At 49.4% G+C, this 27,246-nt stretch overlaps 2 protein-coding genes across 8 annotated transcripts in view; one reads left to right on the top strand and one right to left on the bottom strand.

Moving 5' to 3' along the window:
- Positions 1–23,569, bottom strand: part of AP5S1 (adaptor related protein complex 5 subunit sigma 1) — a 34,891-nt gene extending 11,322 nt beyond the window's left edge. The window contains exons 1-3 of one of the 7 annotated variants that reach the window (XM_084855259.1): positions 23,326–23,569; positions 22,290–22,697; positions 12,305–19,556 (exon numbers count right to left, since the gene is read on the bottom strand). In XM_084855259.1, coding sequence (XP_084711385.1) covers positions 19,130–19,556; positions 22,290–22,462 — 600 coding nt within the window. In that variant the 5' untranslated portion in view covers positions 22,463–22,697; positions 23,326–23,569 and the 3' untranslated portion in view covers positions 12,305–19,129. Of the gene's footprint in view, positions 1–12,304; positions 20,323–22,289 lie in introns of those variants that run through there. The other 6 variants (XM_084855264.1, XM_084855261.1, XM_084855258.1 and 3 more) reach the window with 6 other exon arrangements.
- Positions 774–19,013, top strand: LOC146343534 (C-type lectin domain family 4 member F-like). The gene is given in 8 exon segments (XM_084855257.1): positions 774–915; positions 7,569–7,688; positions 9,830–9,937; positions 10,611–10,724; positions 12,256–12,407; positions 13,668–13,777; positions 17,496–17,538; positions 17,541–19,013. Coding segments are annotated over 8 exon segments (798 nt in total). The 5' UTR covers positions 774–866; the 3' UTR covers positions 17,643–19,013.
- Positions 23,570–27,246: the final 3,677 nt, after the last annotated feature.

The following is a 27,246-nucleotide window of genomic DNA, read 5'->3' as shown; positions in this document are numbered from 1 at the left end:
CCGCAGAGAAATGGGGGCAGGTGGATGAGGTGCTCAGACTGGGGCTTCCCAGCCTGTTGATAGAGGGTAGAATCCAACTGAAGTCCTGCTTAGAACAGACCCATTGAAATGAATGGGACTTAAGGTAATCCCATTCATTTCAGTGGATTAAATCTTAAGGTAGTCAATAAGTCATCCATTCATTTCAATGGGTCTACTCTAAGTAGGACTTCACTTGGAATCTACCCATAGTTTGCACCCTGACTCCACTTGCCCATGAATGGAGAAGGCAACATTAGAACTTAGTCTTCCTGGATGCTTTCCGGTGAGTCCAAAACTTCTGAAGTCCAACTTGAGGTCAGGGATGAGCCTCCCTTCTCCAAATTTCTAGGCATGGGAGAAGAGCAAGGATCCACCCCAATAGTCATGCTTAGCTTTGGAGGTATGACTTGGAAGCCTCCAAAGCCCAGTGTGAAGTCAGAGAGAAGCCCCTGCCAGGCTCTCATGTTGTCCCTGGGAAGCACGCTAGTGTGGCTTGAAAAAAATTGGCAGGGGCTGCTTCAGGGCATGCCAAGAACGCCCCCACCCCCAACTAGCAAAGTATTGGAACTGGGGCTGAGCCCCAAAATGCATGGGTGTGACTTCCAGGCCTGTGCCCAGTCAGCACAGTGGGCAAGAGAAACAGATGTTGCAGAGTCAGGATGTTTTTAACCACAAAACCCACAAGTTTTGTGCTGGCTGCAGTTTCAAAAGACCAATCTCAGGGACACCTTGGCAGCATGACTATAATATAAAGGCATCGCTCCTGATTTCAGAGGGAGCAGCTGGCCAAGGACAACAGAGCTTGAGACGTATCCACATCCACAGCTCTTGGCAAAGGCGAAAGGATGGCCCAAGAGACCAACTACGAGAACGCTGTGGGTTTTAAAGCTGACAGTAAGGGCATATTTTACTATTATTTATTTGTGTTTAAGAACGTATGCCCTACTTTTTCCTCCCAAACAAAGGAGCCAGTCAAAGTGGGATACATAACATAAAAGGCATAAAAACAATAATCAATCATTAAAACCCCATTACATGACACTAAAAGTAGCTGCAAAAGCCCGAAGTAGTGGTCAAGTAAACGAAATTAAGCAACCACAGCAGAATGCCAGGCTCCCAAGGTCTCATCCCTTGTCTTAGTTTTAGGGATGATGTTAAGGCTTCTTGTGTTTCAGGTGCAAAATAAGAGACTCCAGAAAAAGCTAATTTGGTAGGGAGTAGAGGGGCAAAGACCACTATTAGGGGAGTAAGGATTTGATCCAGGCTGTATAGGACCATAATATACTGTGAATGAGAGCTGGGGGAGCAAAATGGTAGTTTGAAATGTCTGGGAGAGTGCACCTGCTACCTCGCCTGTCTGCAATCTCCTTCCTGAAGGATGGGATACCAAGACTCATAGAATCATAGCATAGTAGGGTTGGAAGGGGCCTACAAGGCCATCGAGTCCAACCCCCTGCTCAGTGCAGGAATCCAAGTCAGACCATCCCTGTCAGATGGCTGTCCAGCCTCGTCTTGAATGCCTCCAGTGTGGGAGAGCCCACCGCCTCCCTAGGTCATGGGTTCCATTGTCATATTGCTCTTACAGTCAGGAAGTTTTTCCTGAAGTTCAGCTGGAATCTGGCTTCCTGTAACTTGAGCCCATTGTCCCGTGTCCTACACTCTGGGATGACCGAGAAGAGATCCTGGCCTTCCTCTCTGTGACAGCCTTTCAAGTACTTGAAGAGCGCTATCATATCTCCCCTCAGTCTTCTCTTCTCAAGGCTAAACATGCCCAGTTTAGTGTGGCTTGTAGTGTGGTTGAGCCACGTATCCCCCATCTTGTAACTGTGCATTTGGTTTCTTTTTCCTAGGTGCAGAACTTGGCATTTATCCCTATTAAATGTCATTCTGTTGTTTTCTGCCCAGCGCTCCAGTCTATCCAGATCACTTTGAATTTTGTTTCTGTCTTCCAAAGTATTAGCTATCCCGCCCCATTTTGTGTCATCTGCAAATCTGATCAGCATTCCCTGCACCTCCTCCTCCAAGTCATTAATACAAATGTTTAAGAGCACTGGGCCCAGGACTGAGCCCTGCGGTACCCCGCTCGTTACCTCTCCCCAGTTTGAGAAGGTCCCATTGATAAGCACTCTTTGAGTCCGATTCTGTAGCCAACTGTGGATCCACCGGATCGTTGTTTCATCTAGCCCACTTTGAGCTAGTTTGCTTATCAGGATATCATGGGGCACTTTGTTGAAAGCTTTGCTGAAGTCGAGGTATATGATGTCTACAGCATTCCCACGGTCTACAAGGGAGGTGACTTGATCAAAAAATGAGATCAGATTTGTCTGGCAGGACTTGTTCTTGACAAATCCATGTTGGCTTGGAGTAATCACGGCATTGTTGTCAAGGTGCTACCAGATGGATTCCTTTATCATCTGCTCCAGAATTTTCCCAGGCATTGATGTCAGACTGACTGGTCTGTAGTTCCCAGGTTCCTCCTTTTTACCCTTTTTGAAGATAGGGACAACGTTAGCCCTCCTCCAGTCATCTGGCACTTCCCCCGTCCTCCATGATTTCTCAAAGAGAATAGACAGCGGTTCTTCTGCCAGTTCCTTTCTTACTCTAGGATGCAGTTCATCTGGCCCTGGAGATTTGAACTCATTCAAACTAATTAGGTGTTCCTTGACCATATGCCTCCCGATCTCAAGCTGCAATCCTGCCCCTTCAGCCTGTACTTCGCCTTTGCCAGGGAGGTCATAGACCCTCTTTTGGGAAAAGACTGAGCCAAAGTAGGAATTGTGCACCTCTGCCTTTTCTTTGTCATCTGTTATCGTTTTGCCATCCTTATTTAATAGCTGAACCACCATTTCTTTCCTCTGCCTTTTACTATGCACGTAGCTGAAGAAAGCCTTTTTGTTGTTTTTAGTATCCCTTGCTAACCTCAGCTCATTCTCAGCTTTAGCCTTCCTGACGCCATCCCTGCAATTCTGTGCTACCTGCCTGTACTCTTCCTTTGTTCCTTGGCCTTCTTTCCACTTCCTATAGGTGTCCTTTTTTGTTTTCAGGTCATCCCTAAGCTTTTTGTGAAGCCACATTGGCTTCTTCTGTTGTCTTCCACCTTTTCTTCTTGTTGGAATGGTTTGTGATTGTGCCTTGAGAATTTCCTTTTTTAAAAGCTCCCACCCATCTTGGACTCCTTTTCTCGTTAGCGTCGCTTGCCATGGGACCTTACTGATCATTGTTCTGAGTTTATTAAAATCAGCTTTCCTAAAATCCAGAGTACGCATTTGACTACACTCAGCTTTTGCTTCCCTTAGAACCAAGAACTCAAGTACAACATGGTCGCTTTCCCCCAGAGTTCCTGTAACTGCTACTTTATCCACTAAGTCATCTCTGTTGGTTAGGATCAAGTCAAGGATAGCCGATCCTCTAGTTCCTTCCTCTACTTTCTGTAGGAGGAAGTTATCCACCACACAAGTCAGGAATTTCCTGGAGGGGACATGTTTTGCAGAATTTGTCTCCCAACAAATATCGGGGAAATTGAAGTCCCCCATTACTACTACATCATGCTTCCTTAAAACATTGGCTATTTGCTTTTCAAAAATTTCATCCTTGTCTTCTCCTTGATTGGGTGGCCGGTAGTAGACTCCGACCACCAGGTTCCTTTTATTCTTTGCTCCATTTATTTCAACCCAGACGCTCTCGATGGGGCTACCAAGCTCCTCCTCCTGTATTTCTGTGCAGAGATATGTATTTTTCACATACAGTGCAACCCCACCTCCCTTTCTGTTCCTCCTGTTCTTTTTGAACAAGTTATATCCTTCAATTGCTGTATTCCAGTCATGAGAGTCATCCCACCAAGTCTCAGTTATACCTATCAGGTCATAATTTCCCTCTTGTATTAAGAGTTCAAGTTCGTTCTGTTTGTGTCCACAGCATTCCCACAGCATTCCCACAGTCCACAAGGGAGGTGACTTCATCAAAAAAGTTGATCAGAATCATCTGGCAGGATTTGTTCTTGACAAATCCATGTTGGCTTCGAGTAATCACTGCATTGTTTTCAAGGTGCTTCCAGATGGATTGCTTTATCATCTGCTCCAGAATTTTCCCAGGGAATGATGTCAGACTGACTGGTCTGTAGTTCCCAGGTTCCTCCTTTTTGCCCTTTTTGAAGGTAGGGACAATGTTAGCCCTCCTCCAGTCATCTGGCCCTTCACTCGTCCTCCATGATTTCTCAGAGAGAATAGACAGTGGTTCTGAGAGTTCTTCTGCCAATTCCTTTATGACTCTACAATGCAGTTCATCTGGCCCTGGAGATTTGAACTCACGCAAAGTAATTAGGTGTTTCTTGACCATATGCCCATCGATCTCAAGCTGCAATCCTGCCCCTTCAACCTGCACTTCGCCTTTGCCAGGGGCTCATAGACCCTCTTTCGGGAGAAGACTGAGCCAAAGTAAGAACTGAGCACCTCTGCCTTTTCCTGGTCATCTGTTATCATTTTGCCATCCTTATTTAATAGCTGAACCACCATTTCTTTCCTCTGTCTTTTACTATGCACAGAGCTGAAGAAAGCCTTTTTGTTGCTTTTAGCCTCCGTCGCGAACCTCTTAGGAACAGGGAGCTAATTTGGGCATTAAAAAGGTGCTGTGTGGCTCCTCTGATGCATTGCACTGAATCTGCTGTTTTGCTTTCCACAGGAAGAATCCTTAATGTTTAGGTGATGGTTTTCAGGTGATGGTGGATGCAACCCCACACCCACAGCAAATGAAGATCAGCTCTGGGCAAGCAGATAGCTCTGCGCATTTCATTGTGCTTTGTCAGTCTGGGTAGAAATACATTTAGGGAAGCGGGGAAGTCTGTCTCGGGTGTTACAGCACAATCTCCAGGGAAGTGTTCCTGCACATGAGTGGAAGCAGCACACAGCATAGGAACACAAGAAGATGCCTTCTACAAGTTCGGGGCACTGTCTACACCAGGAGCGGGCAGAAAGTAGATCTCCAGAAGTTTTGGACTTCAACTGTCAGCATTTCTGACCATTGGCCAGGCTGGCAGGGGCTTCTGGGAGTTGAAGCCCAAAACATCTGGACATCCACCTTCTGCCCACCCCTGGTCTACCCCAGCCTCATCCAATCTAGCAGCCTCCAAGTGTGTTGAACCACAATTCCCATCATCCCTAGCCAGTGTGCTGATGGTGTGGTGATGGGAGTTGTGATTCAACACATCTGGAGAGCAACAGGTTGGGGAAGGTCTACACTGACTGGCAGCAGTGGTCTCAGACAGGAGTCTTTCTCAGCCCTACCTGGAGATGATCCCAAGAGGTGAACCTCGGCCGTTCCACACACAAAGCAGGCACAAAGCTGTGCTACGACCGTTCTCCACATAAGAACCTTGACTTCGCCATCTGAAATTTTGACAGATTGTGACTGCATCCAAAATGGGTTTTCACATCTACCTTGCCTTGATGCAGCCCCCTTCCAATTTTACATCAGGCTCAGCGGGGCAGCTCTGCTCCACTTCCTTAACTTATGGGCCACCCAAAGAAACTCATGGAAAGGAAGCTCAAGTCTGACAGAAAGAAGTATTTTGTGGACAATTAATCCATGGGATTCACTGCAGCAAGATTAAGTGAGAGTCGCTGGCTTAGATGGATTTAAAGCGGAATTAGGAAAATGCATGGAGGAGGTCTACCCATGGCTCTTAGACAGCATCCCCAGGCAGAGGCAGGACGCGTCCAAGTGTCCAATGGCAGGAACATACCAGACGAAATGGGCCTCTCCTTCTGGGCTTCCACAGGCATTTGGCTGGCTGCACCTGGGAACAGAATCCTGCATTTGATGGATGCTGCTCTCTGATCCAGCAAGACAGACCTTCCGCTCTTCTGCTGCCTCTCTGTAGCTGCACCTTATCACGGTTAACAACGCTCTGTCCAAGAGCACATGGTTGGTTCTACCGATGTCCCTGGCCCACTGGTGGCCCATGGAGGTGTTTCAGTGATGCTTAACCAATGGTTTGCCATTAATAGGGCTTAATGGGAGGGAGCTCCCAAAGTAAGGCTGAATACAACTCCCCTCCAATACATACTGTGCTAATAACAGAGGGTCCTCTGAGCTTATGCAGACTGCATTTTCCTCACCACTACCCATAGCCAGCCACTTCCCATCTGGAATTAGGAAACAATCATTTACAGCTCAGAAGACCACAACTGTCATCAGCTGGCATGGCCAGTAGCCACAGATGATGAGAGCTGTGGTTCAAAACATCTGAAGAGTGCCTCATTGGGAAGGTTAATCTATATGGTGCCAAAGTCTGAGACGCAGCAGCCAGGTGGTTCAAGTATGATCAGCTCCTCTGGCCAATCCAAGGGGTTTTTTCTTCCTGCCCGTTGCAGGGACCAATGTTGGACATGCACACCCAGTTCTCATTTGCTCCAGAAGCGATGGATAAGGCTCATCCACATGCGCTCCCTGCAATTGCCTGGGTTGAGCCTCAAACCATGAGGCTGACAACTGAAAACCCAGAAGCCCTGAGGCGGGGGGGACATAATTGAGAGCCAGGTAGCTGGCCAGATGGGTGGCTAATAAATCAAATAAATAATAAATAATTACCCCATAACCTCGGGCGAATTGGGGTTGAGACTCTCCAACCAGCCCCCAACCCCCACCCCACCCCAGCCTGTCCTGGATTTTCCCCAAATAAAAAGGGTTGTAATTGGAGTAACCTTTGTGGCAAAAACACAAATTGCCCTTCTCAAAGATTAGGGAGGGAGAATAACTAATTTTTATGTCTGGCAATGCAATATATTGAGGCAGTCCTGGGTCTGGCGATGGGAACGGAAGGAATTGCTGAGTAAAAAGAAGGTAGATTGCCACGACAGTCTGACGCAAGCAGGCTTTTGCAAGAGAGGGCTTGGTCATCTTTCTACTTCCTCTCTCTCTTTTGATTTCTGTTTTAAAAAGTAAAGCAAAACAAAACAGCTGACTAGCTGGATATCATGTATTTCCAAAGGCCTGAAAGTTCCCTTCCCCAAACTGAAGGCACGTGCTTGATGAAATCACAACGTGCCCTCCGTGCCCCGGGATCTGCCGTAGCGCCTTCTTGGCTTCCGGGCACCCCACTGAAGGGGCTGATCGGGGCCTGTGTCAAGGACAGGCATGGTGGGGCACCTGCCAAGGGCCCACACCCCAGCAGGTTCCCACTGGCAAGATTCCCCAGGAGTTGCCCCTCCACTTCCCCGTTGCAGCCTGCTTGTTCACCTGCCCAGGCGAGGGTGGTGGTGGTGGTAAAGAGCAGCTGATGCCATGGCCTCCTTTCACACTGGCTCTCTGCCTGTCAAGCAAGCCAGTGGGAGCCAGGAGGAGGAGGAAAAGCAGCTGGTAACAACGGTGTCGAGAAACGGACTCTCTGAGGGAGGGGGCCCGTGGAGGGGGACGGGCCCGTGGAGGGGGACTTGCCCAAGGGCCCTCCGAAACCTGGAGCTGGCAGTGGGGATGGTGGTGGGGCCTGCTGGAGCTTCACTGAAAACGGGGAGGGGGAGAATGTAATCTGGGTGACCACCCTGTGCTTCCAGATGGTGCTCTGGTGAGATCAGCTCCTCCCACATCTCACAAAAGGACCGTCTGCATCAAGGTCTTCCTGGCGCTTCTGGTTCTCCTGCTGAGCATCTCGCTTTCTGCAGTGGCCGTTCTGTGTAAGTGCAACAGCCCAAGTGCATTTCACACCTCCCCATGTTTGAATTCATTTCCCCTTTACTCTGGGTAGGCACAGATTTCCAGCATCCTCCTCAAGGGAGGATCAGGAGGAGCATCCTAACTTGATCCCAGTTCTATCCTTCTGCTACTTGCTAGCTGATGAGAAGACAGCCTCTGAGTATATGCAGAGCAATATTATCCCACTATTTCTTAGCTGGGGCTGCTTCCATGAAAAGCTGAAGGCCATTAACCCTCAAGCCAGAGCAACAGAGGGAACTGGCCAGCACACAGGCAGCGCTCAGGAATAACTCTTCAATTATCATCGGAGGAAAATTAGCCTTAAAACCGGGGGGAACTGGGCATGTCTGCACCCCCACCTGTATGGCGGCAGTTGGCAGGCCTGCCTGGAATGCTACCAGCCCTTCGTTGCCAGGGCCGACCCTGCTCCACAAGTGAATCTTTGGCATGCCAAAGCAGCGTGCAGTCTGAGGTGTGTGTCCCGGGATGCTTTGCAGCATCATAGAAGATGCCGTGCAGCACTGCTGTTTATATAGGCCTCCTAGATATATTTTGGGCTTTGCAGAGCGAGGAACCCTTTTCAGCCTGATTCCGGTCTGGGAAAGGTCTTGGGGGCACAAATTCCATCTCTGGGTGGGGTCAAAATGTGATTATGGCTGATTTCAAGCTCTCTAAGCAGGACTAGACTTCTGCATGTCTACTCACTGAAACTTTCAACAGTGCTTTCAAATAGCATCCCAAATACCAAGCCTCTGCATATCTAGTCACAAGCAGCGCAGTCCTCTGCATTCTTACTCACAAGTATGCAGGACAGGGCTCAGAAGTAAGCCGGACTCAGCAGCTTCCTCCCTGGGCCCTGCCCGCCCCCCTCTCCTCTGCAGGGAGCAGCTCTTGTCTCCAGATCAGCAGCCGATCAGAGCTTTTCCCTGCCAGGAGAGGGGGCAAGGCCTGGGGAATAAGCTGGCGGGTGGGGGGTTAGCCCCCACGGGCCAGAGGTTCCCCATCCCTGTCCTTAAAAGTCCCTAGAACCATTCAGAGGATGAATGAGAGGCAACGCCAACAGGAAAGATCACACCCCAGTGCAGTTTGAGTCCTCATTTCAATTGGGGATGACAAGAGAAAGGTTCAGGCAAAAGCTCCCTCTCTGTTAAAAGGTCTGGCTGCCAAGTTCTCAGCCAAAGCCCAGACCTTGCAATCTTTTCAGTCTTCTCTATCCCACACCCTCAGCACTGTCTTTGCATTCTGGGATTCAGAGGTTTACTTTGCTATCAACCTTGCCCAGGCCTTCAGGATCTGGTCAGTAAGAATCCAATAATAAATGTGTCCACTTGAATCACAACCAGCTCCAAGCCTGGCCCAAGGTGCTTTGCTTGAACTCTACAAGAACTGTGTCCTCGGAGCAGCCTTCCCCAACCTGGTGCCCTCCAGATGGGTTGGACTACAACTCCCAGGATTCATAACCACTGGCCACACTGGCTGGGGCTGATGGGAGTTGAAGTCAAAAAAATTTAGAGGGCAGCAGGCTGAGGAAGGCTGCCTCAGAGGATGCATTTTCCCAGTGCTTTGACTCACAGTCACTTCTCCTTCCCACTCTTTGCACCATCTGAAAAGAGTGTTTCAAAGGTGGTACACAAAGACGGCGTTTCCTCTCTGCTTGTAGCACTTGTTTACACGAGAAGAGGCAGTCTCTCATCCTTGGAAGTCAGGGGTGAGCAGACGTCAGGCGTGCAGGATCTTCCTCGCTTTTTACAAGAACACTGAGGTCCACCAACCGGAGCCAGATGCAAAAGTGTGGCTCTGGCAGGTGGGCGTATGCGAAGAATGCAGGAACTGAGTGCCCCAGAGCCTATGCTCAACCCAGGACTCTGCACTCAGTGCCGAAACCAAGCTCACAAATCCTTTTACACAAGTGGTTTTGCCCCAAACATTCTTTTTTCAGCGCCCTAATTTAGAGAGGAGAGGGGAAGCTCTTTAGCTGTTGCTGTTGCTAGACAATTGGGAGTCAACTCAGAAATCTTTGCCGACCTACAGCAAATCACGCAGAGACTGACCAGTAGATCCTGATCTCACCTTCACCAGTACTTTTGTTTGGAGTTTAATCCTGCAGTCGTGTGATCTGTAGATTTACAGAGACAGAGGACACTCCTGGAACTCAAAGGAGTGGTGGAGAAGATCAGAACCTCCCTGTGGCTCAGCAACATGTCTCATGTGTCAGAGAAGGCACCTGAAAGTGAGTTACAAATCTCAGAAATGTGGGCCTTAGTTTTGCCCGTGTCTGGCAGCAAAGGATGTTGGGAAAGTGGCCAATGTGTGTGGGATGGGGGGATTCTTATTTTCATCCTTGCTTTCCTCTGGAAGATTCCAGCTATTTTATGTATCATTTATAGATCACTTCTAATTTGCATAGTGAAATTGCTTTGCTGTCACAACCAATCTATGAGGTAGGTCACTATTATGCCCATTTTACAGATAAGGAATGGAGGCTCTGAGGATATGGCTTGCCCTAAGTCACACCATAGGTCCATGGCAGAGGCAGACTGGATCTTACTGGATGTCGTTACTATCTGGCTGCCTCATTCAATGCCAGAGGGTACCTTTTCCCCTGATAGAGCTCCCTATGCCTTTAAACCAGTGGTGGGAAAGTGTGGCCCTCCAGATGTGTAGGCCTACAACTCCCATCAACCCCATCTGGCATGATGAGTTGTAGGACAAAACAACTGGAGAGCCACAAGTTGCCCATCTTTGCTTTAAACAGTTGTCTGACAGATGTTCAGCAGGTGCAGCTCTTCCTCATCGCATGTCAGTGATGCCTCAGCCAGACAGAAATCTCAGAAAATATTACTTTCTTTCTGATCTCCACGTCACTCAACCCCAAATCTTGATTTGTTCTGGCATTACACCAGATTCTACACTTTCGGATGTTCAGTTCTTGGAAAACATCTATGAGGCTTTCTCTATGATCCAGACACATCTGGAGAATGTCAGTGTGTCGCGGACAGCTCTCGAAGACCATTACAGTGAGTAGGGGACACCCTTCTTCCAAGGAGATCGAAACAGCATTCTTTGGGATCCCAGATAGTCTCCCATTCAGGTCCTGGCCAGAGGGGTTCCTATTTTCTAAAACACCTCTCTGCTCCTGTGCCTTTAACACCAGCTTGATCTGAAGACATTAGCAGGTGATATTTGCCTCCATGCTAGAACCCCTGCTGATTTCTGCAGATCATGATCCAGTTAAAAGTCACAGGAGCAGATCAGGAAAGTTTTTTTTCTGGTCAAGTGGGTAATGGGTCACAGTCCTATTTACACAACTAGATATTTGAGATGGATGGATAGAAACCCCTGAATTAAGGTGACCTGATGAGAAAATGGGGGCAGGGCTCATAAACATTTAGCACTCATTTATTTACAAGATTTATAAACCACCTTTTATAGTAACCCTCCCAAGATGGTATACAACAAAACTAAAACACCTACTAGATCTAAACTTCATGTAATTTTCTTTTTGTTTATATGCTTGTCTTTGTTTTGTGGAAATTAATACAATCCTTTTTTTTAAGGGGAAAAAACCCTTAAAACCCACAAAGCGTAATAAAACAATGATTATAACAGAAGATTAACAATGCAACTGTACCATATACACAGTGGCCCTGGTAGAGTCCTAACTCAATTATAGGACATTATAGACAGGTGAACCTTTAGGGGCCACTTGAAAGCTTGCAATGATGGGGAAGCTGGAGCAAAAAGAGGGTTTTATGGGAGCAGCTTGTCATGCAGGGGCAAGAACCTGGGGAAATTCCCTCTTCTACCTTCCTTCTTCCACTTCCTCTGCTTGCAGAAGTGCAATGCGTCAACAGCACTAAAGAGCCCAGGAGTGGAAAGCAGCAGGGGAAAACATTTCTCCTACACCAGATTCATAATTTTATAAGCCTATTATTTATAAGCCTCCTACACCACTAATCTGGTGTAGGAGGTGACTAGACAAAAATGTTTTCCCCTGCTGCTTTCCACTCCTGGGCTCCTTAGTGCTGTTGACGCATTGCACTTCTGCAAGCAGAGGAAGTGGAAGAAGGAAGGCTCAGAGCAGCCTTCCCCAAATTGGTGCCCTCCAGAAGTTTTGGACTATAACTCCCATCAGCCCTGGCCAGCACAGCCAATGGATAGGAGTTATGGGAGTTGTAGTCCAAAACATCTGGAGGACAGCAGGGTGTGGAAGGCTGCCTTAGAGGCACACCAGCACTGAAGAAGCCAGACTAGAACTTTTATCATCTCTTGTCAGTCTCAAACAGAATGGACACAGAGGCCCCTGACTCCCCCCAGATCCAGCTCAGTGCCACCTAGTGAATAAACTGTATCATGACACTATCCACAGTTTATCAGAACAGAAAAGCCCAAAGGCTTTATGGCAGGCTTCCCCATGCTGGCTGGGGATGATGGGGGTTGTAGGGACAAGTCACAGATGGCTGCTTTAGAAGATGCACCAGCCCATTGATCCTGCTGGCTGCCTTTTTTGCTCTCCCAAGATTCAGACTGCATTCTTTGCTCTCAAAGGGAATGTCCTGCAATTGCTCTCTGCCGGCTGGACGTTTTACGATGGGAGCTTCTACTTCCTTTTCCAAGAGGCGAAGTCCTGGCAGGAGGCTGAGCAGGCTTGCAAGTCGTATGGGGCACACCTGACCTCTGTTGCTTCACGGAAAGAGATGGTGAGTCTGCCTTTCGAAAACTAAGTTATCTGCTCACTTAACAGATACATCAGCCTCCCCCAACTTGGTGCCCTGCAAATGTTTAGGACTTCAGCTCCCATCAGCTCCAGCCAGCATGGTCAATGGTAAAGAATACTGGGAGTTTTAGTCCAAAACATCTGCAGGGCACTGGGTTAAAGAAGGCTGAAGTACCAGAACATCTGAGCTAGCAGGGGACATTTTCTCACCCCAAGTTGCTTTGCTCTGCAATCCAAGAGCTTTAGGGCTGCCACCTTTTTACTGGCCTCTACTCCTGTGCTTTTCCCATTAGCTTCCTCTGCAGATATTGCCAGGTGAAAATGCTTCTCGGGGTTCCCGTTATGACCTGAACCCCCAGAGCAACTCCTGAAGGATCTCTTGCCTCCTTAAGAGTCCCACCTTCCTTCCTTTACCTTCCCCTTTCCAATAATGTGTGGTTTAAGCTGCAGGCATGGGGTGATTGACACTCTAGACACAGAGTTTAACTACAACTGTTTACTGGTAAATTAAAGCAAGCAAATTACAACTAAAGGTATTTACACAAGAGCTGAGTGACACAAAAGACTGAGAGAAAACGAAAGTTGCAAAACGCAAGTTCCTTTTCCCTAGCTGTACTTAGAATTCTCCAGGCTGCTTCTTCCTGCTCCCTCTACAGGCTCTGATCTACCTGACTCTGCTCTTACTCTCTCTTGCTCTCTTTATATACCCTCCTCCCTCAAAGCTGAAAATACTTCTTCAAGCCTGAAGAAATGAAACTTAACTGAGGAAATGAAACTGAAACTTAACCAGGGAAATGAAACTACTCCTCTTAGGGATACCCCCTCCCAACAAAAAAAAACTCCTTGCCTCTGTAGGCCTCAAACCTTCACAACGCTAATCTCCATGCCATGAAGAACTTCACCTGCTAATTTCTACCCATTAAGCTGCTGGTAAAGGCACAAGAACAGGGTTTTTCTGTTCAGTTTGCAATTCTGGAGTCGAGGATCCCTTGCAACATTGCAGATGATGCTGGCCACCATTCCCATAATTTGGGGGACCTGGCATGTCAATCAAACTTGGTGGGGCTTACTTCCAAGTAAGCATGCCTATGACTGAGCTGCCCGACTGCAAATCCAAGCACCCACCAGCCACTCACCGATTCCATGGGCAAGCCAGGATTTGAGATGGGCCCCTCATTCCAGAGCCCAACTGTCTCCCCTCGGGACCACAGCAGCTCTCAACTGGCTTGACATTGCTTTGCAGGATTATCTCTTCCGGGAAGCCAGAGGGCAGTCCTTTTGGATTGGACTCACAGACCAACGGGAAGAAGGCTCCTGGACTTGGGTGGATGGCACAAAATACAAGGACTTTGGGTAGGTCAAGCATGAAAGTCAGGACAGGAAGCTTCTTGTTGTAAACCAGCCTTGTGTTGCCCTCCAGATGTGTTGGACTACAACTCCCATCATTCCCATCAGCGATGAGCATTGGTCTAACACATCTGGAGGGCAATAGGTTGGCAGAGGCTGTTGAAGACTCATGCAGGCATGGCTAACTGGCAGTGGATGGGAAGAATCAGTCCTGCCATTGGGGCTAATTTGACTCTTGGCCGAGTTGCTTGCTTGGAGGAAACCAGGGACCAAACGTCAAGGGGGCCAGCAGGGCCCCCGAGCCTCAGCAGTTGCCCAGAAGGGGGAATCTCAACTGGCGTAGCTTTTCTTCCCCTTGCATGAGAGGCCACACCGCCCCATGTTCCTTGGACAGAGCAATTAATAGCATAGGAGCCCAATCCTCCTTTTCACCTGGCCAGCCTATCCAAGAGAGCCCATCTTGACACTCAAAAATCCCTTTGGAGTCCCTCTTGGTGTGCGCATCAGCAAATGCCTGCAACGCCATTCTGAAGGCAGCTTTCAACTTGATCGTGGATTGTGCAGGGCAGCTGGTCTCCATATCATCCCCTCTGGCCAGTTTTTGCATCAACTGTGAATGGATCACATGCTCTGCCTAAGGCAGTTTTCCCCAACGCTGCACTGTCCAGATGTCCCGGACTACAACTCCCATCAGCCTCCGCCAGCATGGCAAAATCGTCAGGGATTATAGAAGTTGTGGTCCAAAACATCTGGAAGGCAAAAAGCTGGGGAAGGCTGATCTAAGGTGCAGCTGTGAATCTTCATCCACTGTTTTTACCAGAAGGTTGTGTACTTTTTGGTAAGGATGTACACAGACCCACCGATTTGCTTCGCAGGCTGATTTGGATCTTCCGAATCAGCCCTGATTTGCTTCAGACCAATTTGGATGTGATCTGATTTGCTTCAGAACAGGATCAAAATTAGTCGGATTTTACATTTTCCCATTGACTTGCATTGGAAAACAGAAACGGCCATAACTATTTCAGTTTTTATGATAAATACATGAAAGTTGGAGACCTGGTAGCCCCTATGGAGGTGAATGAACCTGCCAAACTTCAGTTTGGCCCAGTAGTTTTTGTGCTAGGTGCAGATAAAATGTGTTTTTTTCATGGAATCTCTCAAAACAAAGAGCTATAATTCTTCAGTGCTTCTGCAGAAGTGCATGAAATTTGAGCACCTGGCAGCCCCTACAGAGGTGAATGAACCTGCCAAATTTCAGATAGCTTGGTCCAGTAGTTTCTGTGCTAGCCATGCATAAAATTTCCTTTTCTCGGAAACTAAAACAAAAGGTAAAAAAAAAAGGTAAGCCACGCGGGGGTTAGACATCCTAATCAGAAGGTGTTTAAGGTGACAATTAGGAGGTCACTATCCCTAATCTCTGGTGTAGGGTTTTTTTGAAGTGCAAAAGTATTTTCCTTTCGTCTGTCCTGAATCTGCCATTGACCTGAGGCAGTCATTAAGGGAAGAAAGAAAAGGTAAACATCCCTTTAGCTGCAAATTGCAATACATATTACCTGGCAAAGTCACACTGACTGAATTCAGTGGGGCTTATTAATTGAACTGCTGCACTTTCCCTACTCCACATAATTTTATAAACCTTCCCCCTTATTTGCCTTTCTTCTAAATTAAATAGGCCAAACGTTGATGGCTTTTATAGAGGAGCTGTTCCAGCCTCCTGACCATTTTGGCAGCCCCTTTTCCCCAGGAAGGGTAAGATGAAGGGAACATTAAAAAAAAAATACATATAGCCTAGCCTGATCATATTCTTCTTATGGTCATTTGATGTACACAAGAGAAAACAAGAGACAGGCAAAGTGTGCTGGAAAATTAGCAAAAGTGATGATGCTTCATATTGTGTGCATTGTGTAGTGCTTTGCCCCACAGTACATATTGGACTGTGTATTAGTGTACTGCTTTGGCCACACAGTTTGCTTGTGCACAGTAATGTGCATAGTGCACTCACACAGCGCGCACGCACACACACGACCAAAAGAAAAGCAGATACAGAAAGATAAAACTACCTACAAGCTAAGGGGTGAGGGGAAGGGAAATAATACTAAAACCTAACAGAAGAGAGAAGGGGTTGTTGTTGGGTGTGTCTGTTTTCTTGGGGGGGGGGGGTTAATAAGAATATAGAGAGTTGAAAAATGGGAAGGGTAGGAACAGTAATTGAGAAGGCCGGGGAGCCAAAGCACAAACAGTACAAAGCAAGGAAACAAACTGCTGGGTTAAAAGCTCAGCCCTGTTAGCACCTAGAGATGCCACTTTCCAAGGCTGAGTTCCCCCCTGCCAACTCCTTCTCTCCCCCTCCCTTCTATAGCCAGTTGTTACATTTGCTCAGACAGGCTGTCTGGGCTTTAGCACTGTATGAAGTGATCCGAAGCGGTCCAAAACACCCCGATCCATTTTGGAATTCAGGATTCAGTCCGAAGCCGTGCACAGCCCTACTTTTTGGTCTAGACAAGGGTTGACTCTTCTCTCCTACAGTCACTGGAGGGGAGGCAAATTTACAGTGGGTGAAACCTCAGTTCCACTTGGGCAGGGAAACAAGTCTGTGAGTGGCTCCATAATTTTATAGAACAGCGTAATTTGCTGCTCATTCTTGACTCTATTCAATTCTGGATGACTTAAATACCACCAGTATCCACTGCAGAAACTGTCCTCTTAACCTTTGACAGTTACGTTATGGGATAGCAACACAGTCAGGAGAGGAGGGGTTCAGCAGGCACACAGAAACACAGAGAATCGAGTCCTGCTCAGCTGGACATTCTGAGGATGGTTCTAGCTGATGCTCCGGAGTTCTGGTTTTCTGGTGTCAGGAAGGCTTGTCCTGTCTTATCTTGAAGGTCTGCCCACTTCCTCTGTGGCTTCAATGACAGGCACAACCATAGGCTATTTGGTAGTGTGGGGTTGTGTATACACAAACTTGGGGCACCCCTACAATGCAGGCGTTAAAGCAGGGGTGTTGAACCTCCCACCTGTGGACCAAATCCAGCCCACCTGGCATCACAACCGGCCCCCCTGGGGTTCCCCCAGGCAGTCAGGGGCGGGGCCCCTTCCCCTGGGCCATCATTTGCTGGCTTCCCCGCTTTTGTGCAGATTTTATCCCCCTATCCTAAAGGGTTGGAATACCTCTCCTAAGGCTGAGTTAGGATGCTGGGAACTGTAGTTCTGTGATGTCCAATAGGAAATAACAGCACCCTCACCAGATTACACTTCACAGTATTGGGGGTGGGGAAGCCACGATGGTTAAATCACTATGAAACCAATATAGGCTTCTAATGCAGACAGACCCCATGTGGATGGGTTTCGCTGCCACACAGCCACGGGCAAACTGAGAGCCACACTTGGGCTGGGAAGGAACGTCCTTCCATGTCCAAGGAGGGTGGTTGTCCCTCCCCACCCCCCACCCAATTGTACAGGCTGGGTCACTTCCTGGTTAGCTCTCTGCACTGCAGGCAACTTTGTGGGGATGTGTCTCCTCACATCACAATGGAGCCTGAAGTGCCTAGGTTGATGGAGGGGGAGGGGGGGTAGAGTGGCTAATTTTGCCCCACACTAACCGCACAGGCTAGGTGGCCTCTGTGTACTTGCCTAAGACAAGTCTTCCAGCTCTGACATCCAAACCCCAATGGGACCAGGGAGCATCTCCCCCACACTGCATCTCCCCCACCTTTCTTTCTAGTTTCTGGAGACAAGGACAACCTGACAACTGGCACGGGGCACCAGGGCACCAGGGCACCAGGAAGACTGTGTCCATGTCACAACCCAGTGGAATGACGTCAGCTGCACATACAGCTATAAAGGCTTCTGCAAGAAGGTCGTCTCCTGAGCAAAAGAATACAATCACTGCCTTGCCAGACCAGACTAAGGGGCTGTCTCACCCAGCATTCTGCCTCCAACAGAGGCCAGCCAAATGCCTCCAGAAGCTCACAATCAGATGCCAAACCGTAACAGACCTTATCCCACGACCGCTGAGTTTTCTCAGGCACCTTTGGCAACAGATTTCGTTAAACCCTTTTCCAAAATGCACATTTGCATAACCCTCCTACTGAATTCTTCCCTCTCCCAGTTGACACGTTGGTTTACATCCTACAGGAATGTTAAGGCACTGATGAGGGAAGGTTTTCTAGGGCAAAAGTCGTGCTGATGCTTCCTCAGCAACACTTGTTCTTCAATATATTTAACAACTCTAGCCTCAGTAATCCTTTCCACAATTTACCTGGGTCAGACATTTGGCTGATGGGCTTTCTTGTTTCCTGGACCCTCAGACTACCACCACCATTGCACAACCCCCTTTTCAATTTGGGGCTTATAATATTTTCAGCAGGGGTCCCCAACCTTTTCGGACCTGTGGGCACCTTTAGGAATTTGGGAAACTGCTGTGGGCACCAGCACAAAATGGTTCCCACAGAGGATGTGGCCACTGTGGGGATCTGGCTAGCCAAAAGAGGTACAGGGGAGAGAAAGAGAGAGGCTAGAGACTGGGAGGAGGAGAAACAGCAAGAAAAAGTGGTGAGTGGGAGAGAAAGAGCAAGGCTAGGGACAGGGAAGGAAAGGGAGGGAAACAGTGAGGAAAGAGGTTGGGTGGAGAGAAAGAGCAAGGTTGGAGGCTGGGAATGGGGAGAGGGAGAGAGCATGCGCTAAGGGGAAAGGTCTCTGTGAATGGAAGAAGATTGGGTGGGGCCAGGAAGCATCTCTTTCCTTCTCTTCCTGCCTGTTGAACAGCTGATCAGGAAGGAGAAACTGGTGCTCTAACATTTTTCAAGTTATGTTTTATTTAAAATATTTTCTTGAATGGGGCAGGGAACAGAGAGCTTTGCAAGTGCTGTTGGAGGTCCCCATGGGCACTATGTTGAGGGACCCCTGACTTTCAGGGTTCTTTGCACAGATTAATGAGATCATATAAGCAAGATGTTTTGAATATTCAAGAAGCACTGGTGAAATGGCAAGTGTTATTAAGGTTAATGGGAACATTTACAGGAAGGGCAGGCGTTGTTCAGAGAAGAGGAGGGGAGCAAACCCAGGATGCATTGCTTTCCTCTCCCTCCCTGACGTCTGTTTCTCTATTCCAGCCTTCCCCACCCTGATATTCTCCAGATGTGCTGGACTGCACTGCCCACCACTGGCCATGGGATTATGGCAGCTGCGGTCCAACACAACCGGCATGCACCAGCTTGGGGAAAGCTGCTCTCTTGCACCTCGTGATGTGGCAAAAAGACAGGCTGTGGGACCTGGTGATGCCCTGTACAGATGCCCAGTGAGGAAACCTACACCCAAACTCAGCCAAGCCTTCCACATGGACCTTTCAGGGGCCTTTTATTTGCAGAGAGAGGCGCTCACCTCCCTCTCCAGCCCCAGCACAAACTGATCGTTCAGGAAGAGCAGCTGGCCATGCGGCAGGAGCTTTCCGAGGATGGCCTCGGTCCGGTCGGCCTTAAGCAACACGTCGCTCCCCGAGCTCAGCAGCTTCAGGTGGTCGAGGAGGGGCTTCACAAGGAGCCTCAGGGTGCTCTCAGCCAGCATCAGGTTCTCGTGGGGGTCGCAGACCAGAGCAAAGCCCAGGCACTGGACACCCAGCCAGAGCACAGCCTTGTCCTCGGAGAAGGGGTCCCCCGGAGGGAGGCGGAAGACCCCGTATGGGGCGTCCTGCAGAGAAACAGGCTCATCGGGCAGCTGGACGAGGTGCTCCGCAGGGGGCTTCCCAGAGGCCTGCTGATATAGTTTGCATGCTGACTCCACTTGCCTGTGAACGGAGAGGGCAGCGCTGGAGGTTAGCCTTTGGGTCGCTTTCTGAGGAGGAACTGGGTGTGCTCCATGGCAGGGCATTTGCACTGCACACAGAACGTCCCAGGAACAAGATCCCTAGTAGATGGGCTGGGGAGGCCTCTTCCTGCCCCAGACCTTGGGGAACCACTGTTAGTCAGAGCAGACGGTCCTGGGCTACAGTGACCAATGGCTCAGGGTCAAGTACCAAGCAGTAGTAGGAGATTCCCCCCACCCCACCCCCCGAAGTTAAAACAACCAAGAGTCTTGTGGCACCTTAACGACTAACACATTTCTAAACACATAAACTTCCATGGACGTTGTATTTTTACATGTATGTTTACATTCCAACAGAATCGGAAGATAGTATTTTTAGATACAAAAGAATCAAAGATAAGTATAGAATGGGGACAACCTGGCTTGATAGCAGTACATGTGAAAAGGACCAAGGTGTCTTAGTGGATCACAAGTTGAATTAAGGCCACCACTGTGATGCGGCAGCTAAGAAAGCTAATGCACTCTTCGGCTGCATGAACAGAAACAGAATGTCCAGAATACTGGAAGTAACAGTTCCATTCTATTCTGTGTCAGGCCACATTTGGAGTACTGTGTCCAGTTCTGGGCACCCCATTTTAAGAAGGACACTGACAAGTTGGAGCGCATCCAGAGAAGAGCAGCCAGGATGGTGATGGGTCTGGAAACGCAAGGCGTCTGAGGAACGGTTGAAAGAGCTGGGCAGGTTCATGCTGGAGAGAAGATTAGGGAGAGACATGATAGCGTTCTCTAAATATCTGAAAGGCTGTCATGCAGAAGATGGAGCAGAGTTGAGCTCTGTTGCTCCGGAGGGCAGAACTAAAACCAATGGGTGGAAATTGCAGGGAAGCAGATTTCAGCTAAACATTAGGAGAAACTGCATCACAGTGAGAACTGTTAAGCAGTAGAACAGATAGTATTGGGAAGTGGTGGGTTCAGAGGCTGGATGGCCCTCTATCAGGGATGCTGTAGTTGCACCCTGCAGTGCAGAGCCTGCACTGAGCAGGGGGTTGGACTAGATGATCTCCGAAACCCCTTCTAACTCTATGATTCTATGAGACAGCCAGCACTGCAGCTTCCTTTCCTCAGTCCCCCTACCCCACTTGCTCCTGTAGGAAACCTGGACTCTTGCTCCCTCTATCAGGCAGGGGAGGGGCAGAAAAGAATAAGGGGGTAGAAAAGATGTGACTGGCTCTTCCCCTATCCAGCTGTGTATTTTAAATAATAGAGCAGAATCTCTTGGTTGAAAGCAGGGATATGAAGCTCCTCAACTGTTTGAGCCCAAGAGCTGGGCAAGTTTAAGAAGAAAGTCTTATCACTTTGGACCCAATTTTTTACCCATTTATTTTGCAAAGCAGTGCTACATTTCCTTTCTTTACTCTGTCTAAAGCCAACAAAGTTGAATGCCTGCAGAACTTGAAAGTTTTCTGAAGGAGCAAAATGGCAACAAGAGGGAAAGTAGGGGAGCTGGAGAACACAAAAAGGAGAAGAGCATAACTGCAGGCCTTGAGTGGAGCGCATAGCCATGGAGCAACACACAGCAGAAGGTCCACTCAGAGTGCTTGGAAAATGACAATGTTGTTTCTTCAGCCTCTCTGCATAACCATAAAGACTGGAAACATGTTGTTCAAAATGACCCCATGCAATCTGAGGCACTCATCATTTAAATTCTGCCCCCACAATTTCAGATGGTGAAGAAGGACTGGTTAGTACTTGGATGGGAGACCACCTGGGAATCAAGTTTCCTGCAGTGAGCAGGGGGTTGAACTCGCTGGTCTTGTAGGCCCCTTCCAACCCTATGATTCTATGAACGCTCTCTCTGAGGTAAACCATCTGTGGGCCAAGTCAGGACTGGAAGGGCATGCAGACTGATGTTCCAGTATGTTGGCACTCAACTTTGGCATTCTCTTCTTCCAAGGCTTGCCAAAGCCTGAGATCTTTCAGATCTTTAATCCACACAGCTCATGACAGCCAGGGATAGGGAAGAATTCATTTGCTGTTACCTGCCCCTTACTGCTGGCTAGGTCAGGGTTTACATCTAATTAAATAAATAAGGGAGCAATCCTACGGCCCCGAGACAGAGTCTGGTGGGCTGTAGGATATTTCCGGTTCCTGGATCCGAGGGCTGAGACAGCACTCCTACCTTGGACCCAGGAGTCCGAGTTCCTTGCCCCCTCCCCCTCACAGCCAGCATGGAGAGAACCACACTGGCTGCCTCTCCAGGGTTGCAGAAGTGACCTCGGACAGGAGGTAAAGGGTGGCGTTTCTTGGTAGGGAGGGGAGGGGAGGGGCAGCCTATGCCATCTCCTGAGGCCTTGCCAGCTTCCTTCCCTTCCACACTCCATGATACCTCAGCTAGAAGGTTGGAAAAGCCTGTGTGGCTGAAATGCAGAATGGGAGATGTGGCAGAGGTGAGGATCCCACTGCCTCTGTCTCTGCACTGGATACTGGTAAGCCTCCGGGTTCAGAGGTTTACGAATATCAAGAGTGGATCCCATAGAACTGCACCCTAAATATACTTTGAAAAACTTCTGTACTCATGTGGACTCAAGAGAACCCAAAGAGATCTCTTCCTTAAATTGCTCCATCAGATCCAGCATCCCCTTCTGACCTATCACCTTGCACCCCCCCCAGACACGCACATGCTGCAGCACCATAAGCACAACGCTGGTTTAGTTACCTTGCCACAACCAGAATCTGCTCCTTCTGGCACAGCCGCTCCTTCTCCTGACCCTGGCAGCTGGCATCTTCCAATCCTTCAGGACCAAAAACCCTGGAATACAGCACCCGACAGCGCCCTGCCTCGTCCCCAGGACGGCAGCATACGGTGTGGATCAAGAACGCATGAACCATGGAGCCGGGCTGGGGGCTGCAGAAGGCGGCACCGGAATGGAGACGTGGACTTACAGTGGAGACAGTCCCAAGAGGAAGTGCTCAGATCGAGCAGCCCCTTTCCTGCGCCTGTGGTCAGAACGCATATATTCATTACATTTCTTTCTAAACGACCCAATAGCCGCAGCAATCTGGGACGTTCCCAAAGAAGCCTTAACACGACAGAATACAGCCACGCAGTAAAACATAAAAGCACCTGAAAGTTGAAAACAGAATAAAATCAGAGTTAAAAACCGAAATAAAAGACAGCAGCTGTGCAAGGCCCTTAAAAGACACCACGGGCGCGATCCCACGCACGTTTAGCCGCGCAAGTGCCGGCTGGGGAACGCCGGGTGTTACCGGGCTTTTCTCGGTCTGAACATGCATGGGGCCGCAGCCTAGCGCTGTGGCAAAAGGCTGCGCAGGAAAACAGAAGCCTGGGGGCTTCATTCCCCGGGCAGCCTCCCTCTCTCGCCGCCCCGGGGCAGCACGGCGCCCCGTAGGCTGGGCCTGCGCGGAGCTGCAGGCCTCTTCTCTGCCTGAGCGCGCACAGGGCTGCGCCTTGGTCCGTTCGCCGGGCCGGGCCGGGCCTCAGGCGGCGACGTGCCTCGGGGCCCCGCTGCGCCCCGCTCCCCTGCGGCCAGCCCGGCCCTCGGGGAGGCTGGGCCGCGGGAACGCTCCGCCGCAGCGCAGCCGCCCCCGCCCGGGGCGCCAGCCGCCTCGGCCGCAGCGCCCGGCACCCCGCCAGGGGCCTGCGAGCCGCATCCGGAGGGCGCCGGCCGCGGGGCCGCCTGGCGCAAGGCCGCGGCGAGCCCCCCAGGGCCTGCGCGGGGCGCCGCGCTCACCCGGGCCGCGGGCAGCGGCTGCGCCGGGCCCCCGGGAGGCGGCCGAGGACGCGGAAGGCGCTCCGGAGGGAAGACCCCGGGCGAGGGGCGGCACCCCCGGCACGCGGCGCGCACCCCGGCAGCGGAGGGCGCCTGGCGACGCACGCCGGGAAGCGTCGCCTGCGAGGGAAGCCTCCGCGCGGCGTCCGCTCCAGCCGCTCGGTTTTTAAGGGCGCGTGCGCAGCAGGGAACCACGCTCGGTTCTGAAACGGAGCGGGCGCGGCCTCGCCATTCCGACGTCAAAGGAAGCCCTAGCGCCGCCAAATGATTGGCTGGCGGGAAAACAACGGGCGCGGCCACGGCCGAGTGGAGCGAAGGGAAAGAAATGGCCTGCTGGGATTGGCCAACCATTTGTCCAATGAGCGAAGAGGAGGCGAATTCATGGGGGAGCGGGGAGACTCGGCAGGGCAGCCGGCCTCGGATTGGCTAAGGGGTTTCGAAGGCAAGAATCACCCTTTAAGGACTGGCTGATCGGCGGCGCGGCGCTTTCTCGGGGGACCCAGCGCCGCGGCTCCGATGGGAGCGGCCAACGCGAGCGCGGGCTGGGGTGGTCGGGGGTCCTTTCCCGAGCTGGGCCGCCTCCCCGCACCTGGCCCCTTTCAGATGGGTGGATCACGACACATTGCGGGCGGGGATGATGGGAGCCGTGGTCGGCCGCCGGGGTTGGGGATGATGGGAGTTGTAGTCCGGCGGGCCTGGAGGCCTGCCGGGGATGAGGGTGGAGCCCTTCATAGCAGCTTCCCCACTCCGGAGCCCTGCAGATGTGTTGGACTGCAACTTCCATCATTCCCAGGCAGCCTTTTTCAAAGAAATTATTTGCAAATATAACAAAAGAAGGGGGCAGGGGGGAAGCCATGAAAGAACGAAAGAGGAGCAAAAGAGATAAAACATGTCCACAAAAATCATTTACAACATTAATCAAAGAAGGAGGGAAGGGGGGATTTAATACTTCTCTTTCAAATATATACATTAAAATAAGCAGTCCATATAGCTGAACAAGCATCCATACAAAACTGACGGCTGCAGGAGATACGTTCAAAAGTAGCAAGAGCAGTGAGATCTTCAGTCCACTGAATGATAGCTGGCGGGTCTTCCCAAGCCAGTCTTTGCAGCATTCCCAGCCAGCGTGGCCAATGGTGGCAGATTATTCAATTACATTTCTATACTGCCCAATACCCCTTCATGGATCACTGCCTTGTTGTGGCGAAGGGGCTTGCATAACTCAGTGAAGCCATAAGCTATGCCGTGCAGGGCCACCCAAGACGGACAGGTCACAGCAGAGAGTTCTGACAAAATGTGGTCCACTGGAGAAGGAAATGGCAACCCACTCCAGTATTCTTGCCAAGAAAACCCCATGGAACGTATCACAAGGCTAAAAGAGATGACGCCGGAAGATGAGCCCCTCAGGTCGGAAGGTGTCCAATATGCTACTGGGGAAGAGCAGAGGGCAGAGCAAGTAGTGCCAGAAAGAGTGAAGCGGCTGGGCCAAACCCGAAAGGACACTCAGCTGTGGATGTGTCTGGTGGTGAAAAGAAAATCCGATGCTGTAAAGAACAATATTGTTTAGGAACCTGGAATGTCAGATCAATGAATCAAGGTAAGCTGGAGGTGGTCAAACAGAAGATGGCAAGATTGAACATCGACATCTTGGGAATCAGCGAACTAAAATGGACAGGCATGGGCGAATTTAATTCAGGTGACCATCATATCTACTATTGTGGGCAAGAATTCCTTAGAAGAAATGGAGTAGCACTCATAGTCAACAAAAGGGTGGGAAAAGCAGTACTGGGGTACAATCTTAAAAATGATAGAATGATCTCAGTACGAATCCAAGGCAAACCATTCAACATCACAGTAATTCAAGTCTATGCCCCAACCACTGAGGCCGAAGAAGCTGAGGTTGATCGGTTCTATGAAGACCTACAACACCTTCTAGAACTAACACCAAAAAAAGATGTCCTCTTCATCATAGGGGATTGGAATGCTAAAGTAGGAAGTCAAGAAATCACCGAGATAACAGGCAGGCATGGCCTTGGTGTACAAAATGAAGCAGGACAAAAGCTAATAGAGTTTTGCCAAGAGAACATGTTGATCATAGCAAACACTCTTTTCCAACAGCACAAGAGGCGACTCTACACATGGACGTCACCAGATGGTCAATATCGAAATCAGATTGATTATGTCCTTTGCAGCCAAAGATGGAGAAGCTCCATACAGTCAGTAAAAACAAGACCTGGAGCTGACTGTGGCTCAGATCATGAGCTGCTTCTTGCAAAATTTCGACTTAAATTGAAGAACGTCGGGAAAACCACTAAACCGTTCAGGTATGACCTAAATCATATCCCTGATGAATATACAGTGGAGGTGAGGAATAGATTTCAGGGATTAGACCTGATAGACAGAGTGCCTGAGGAACTATGGACGGAGGTCCGTAACATTGTTCAGGAGGCAGCAACGAAATCCATCCCAAAGAAAAAGAAATGCAAGAAAGCCAAGTGGCTGTCTGATGAGGCTTTACAAGTAGCTGAGGAAAGAAGGGAAGTGAAAAGCAAGGGAGAAAGGGGAAGATATACCCAACTGAATGCAGAGTTCCAGAGAATAGCAAGGAGAGACAAGAAGGCCTTCTTAAATGAACAATGCAAAGAAATCGAGGAAAACAACAGAATGGGAAAGACTAGAGATCTCTTCAAGAAAATTGGAGATCTCAAGGGAACATTTTGTGCAAAGACGGGCATGATAAAGGACAAAGAAGGCAGGGACCTAACAGAAGCAGATGAGATTAAGAAGAGGTGGCAAGAATACACAGAAGAACTATATAGGAAAGATCTGAATGTCCCTGATAGCCATGATAGTGCGGTCACTGAACTTGAGCCGGACATCCTAGAGAGTGAAGTCAAGTGGGCCTTAGGAAGCATTAGTAACAACAAAGCTAGCGGAGATGACAGTATTCCAGCCGAGCTATTTAAAATCCTAAAAGATGATGCTGTTAAAGTGCTGCATTCAATATGTCAACAAATCTGGAACACTCAACAGTGGCCACAAGACTGGAAAAGTTCAGTTTACATTCCAGTTCCAAAGAAGGGCAACGCCAAAGAGTGTTCAAACTACCGCACAATTGCGCTCATTTCACATGCCAGCAAGGTGATGCTCAAAATCCTACAAGCTAGGCTTCAGTATGCGAACCGAGAACTACCGGAAGTACAAGCTGGGTTTAGAAGAGGCAGAGGAACTAGAGATCAAATCGCCAACATTTGCTGCATCATGGAGAAAGCAAGAGAATTCCAGAAAAACGTCTATTTCTGCTTCATTGACTACGCTAAAGCCTTTGATTGTGTGGATCACAACAAACTGTGGCAAATTCTTAAAGTGATGGGAGTACCAGACCACCTTACCTGTCTCCTTAGAAACCTGTACGAGGGTCAAGAAGCAACAGTAAGAACCGGAGATGGAACAACCGATTGGTTCAAAATTGGGAAAGGAGTACGACAAGGCTGCATATTGTCACCCTGCTTATTTAACTTATATGCAGAGTACATCATGAGAAATACCGGGTTGGATGAATCAGAGGTCAGAATTAAGATTGCCGGGAGAATTATCAACAAACTCCGATATGCAGACGATACCACCCTAATGGCAGAAAGCGAAGAGGATCTCAAGAGCCTCTTGTTGAGGGTGAAAGAGGAGAGTGCAAAAGCTGGTTTGAAACTCAACATTAAAAAAACGAAGATCATGGCATCTGGCCCCATCACTTCCTGGCATATAGAAGGGGAAGAAATGGAAGCAGTGACAGATTTTACTTTCTTGGGCTCCAAGATCACCGCAGACGGTGACTGTAGCCATGAAATTAAAAGACGCTTGCTCCTGGGGAGGAAAGCTATGGCC

Source organism: Heloderma suspectum, chromosome 5 (genome assembly GCF_057233095.1).
Source record: "Heloderma suspectum isolate Gila_16-S chromosome 5, 16-S_ref, whole genome shotgun sequence".
Taxonomy (NCBI): Eukaryota; Metazoa; Chordata; class Lepidosauria; order Squamata; family Helodermatidae; genus Heloderma; species Heloderma suspectum.
The sequence above is the reverse complement of the archived record's forward strand: the minus strand, read 5'-3'. Positions and strand labels throughout refer to the sequence as shown.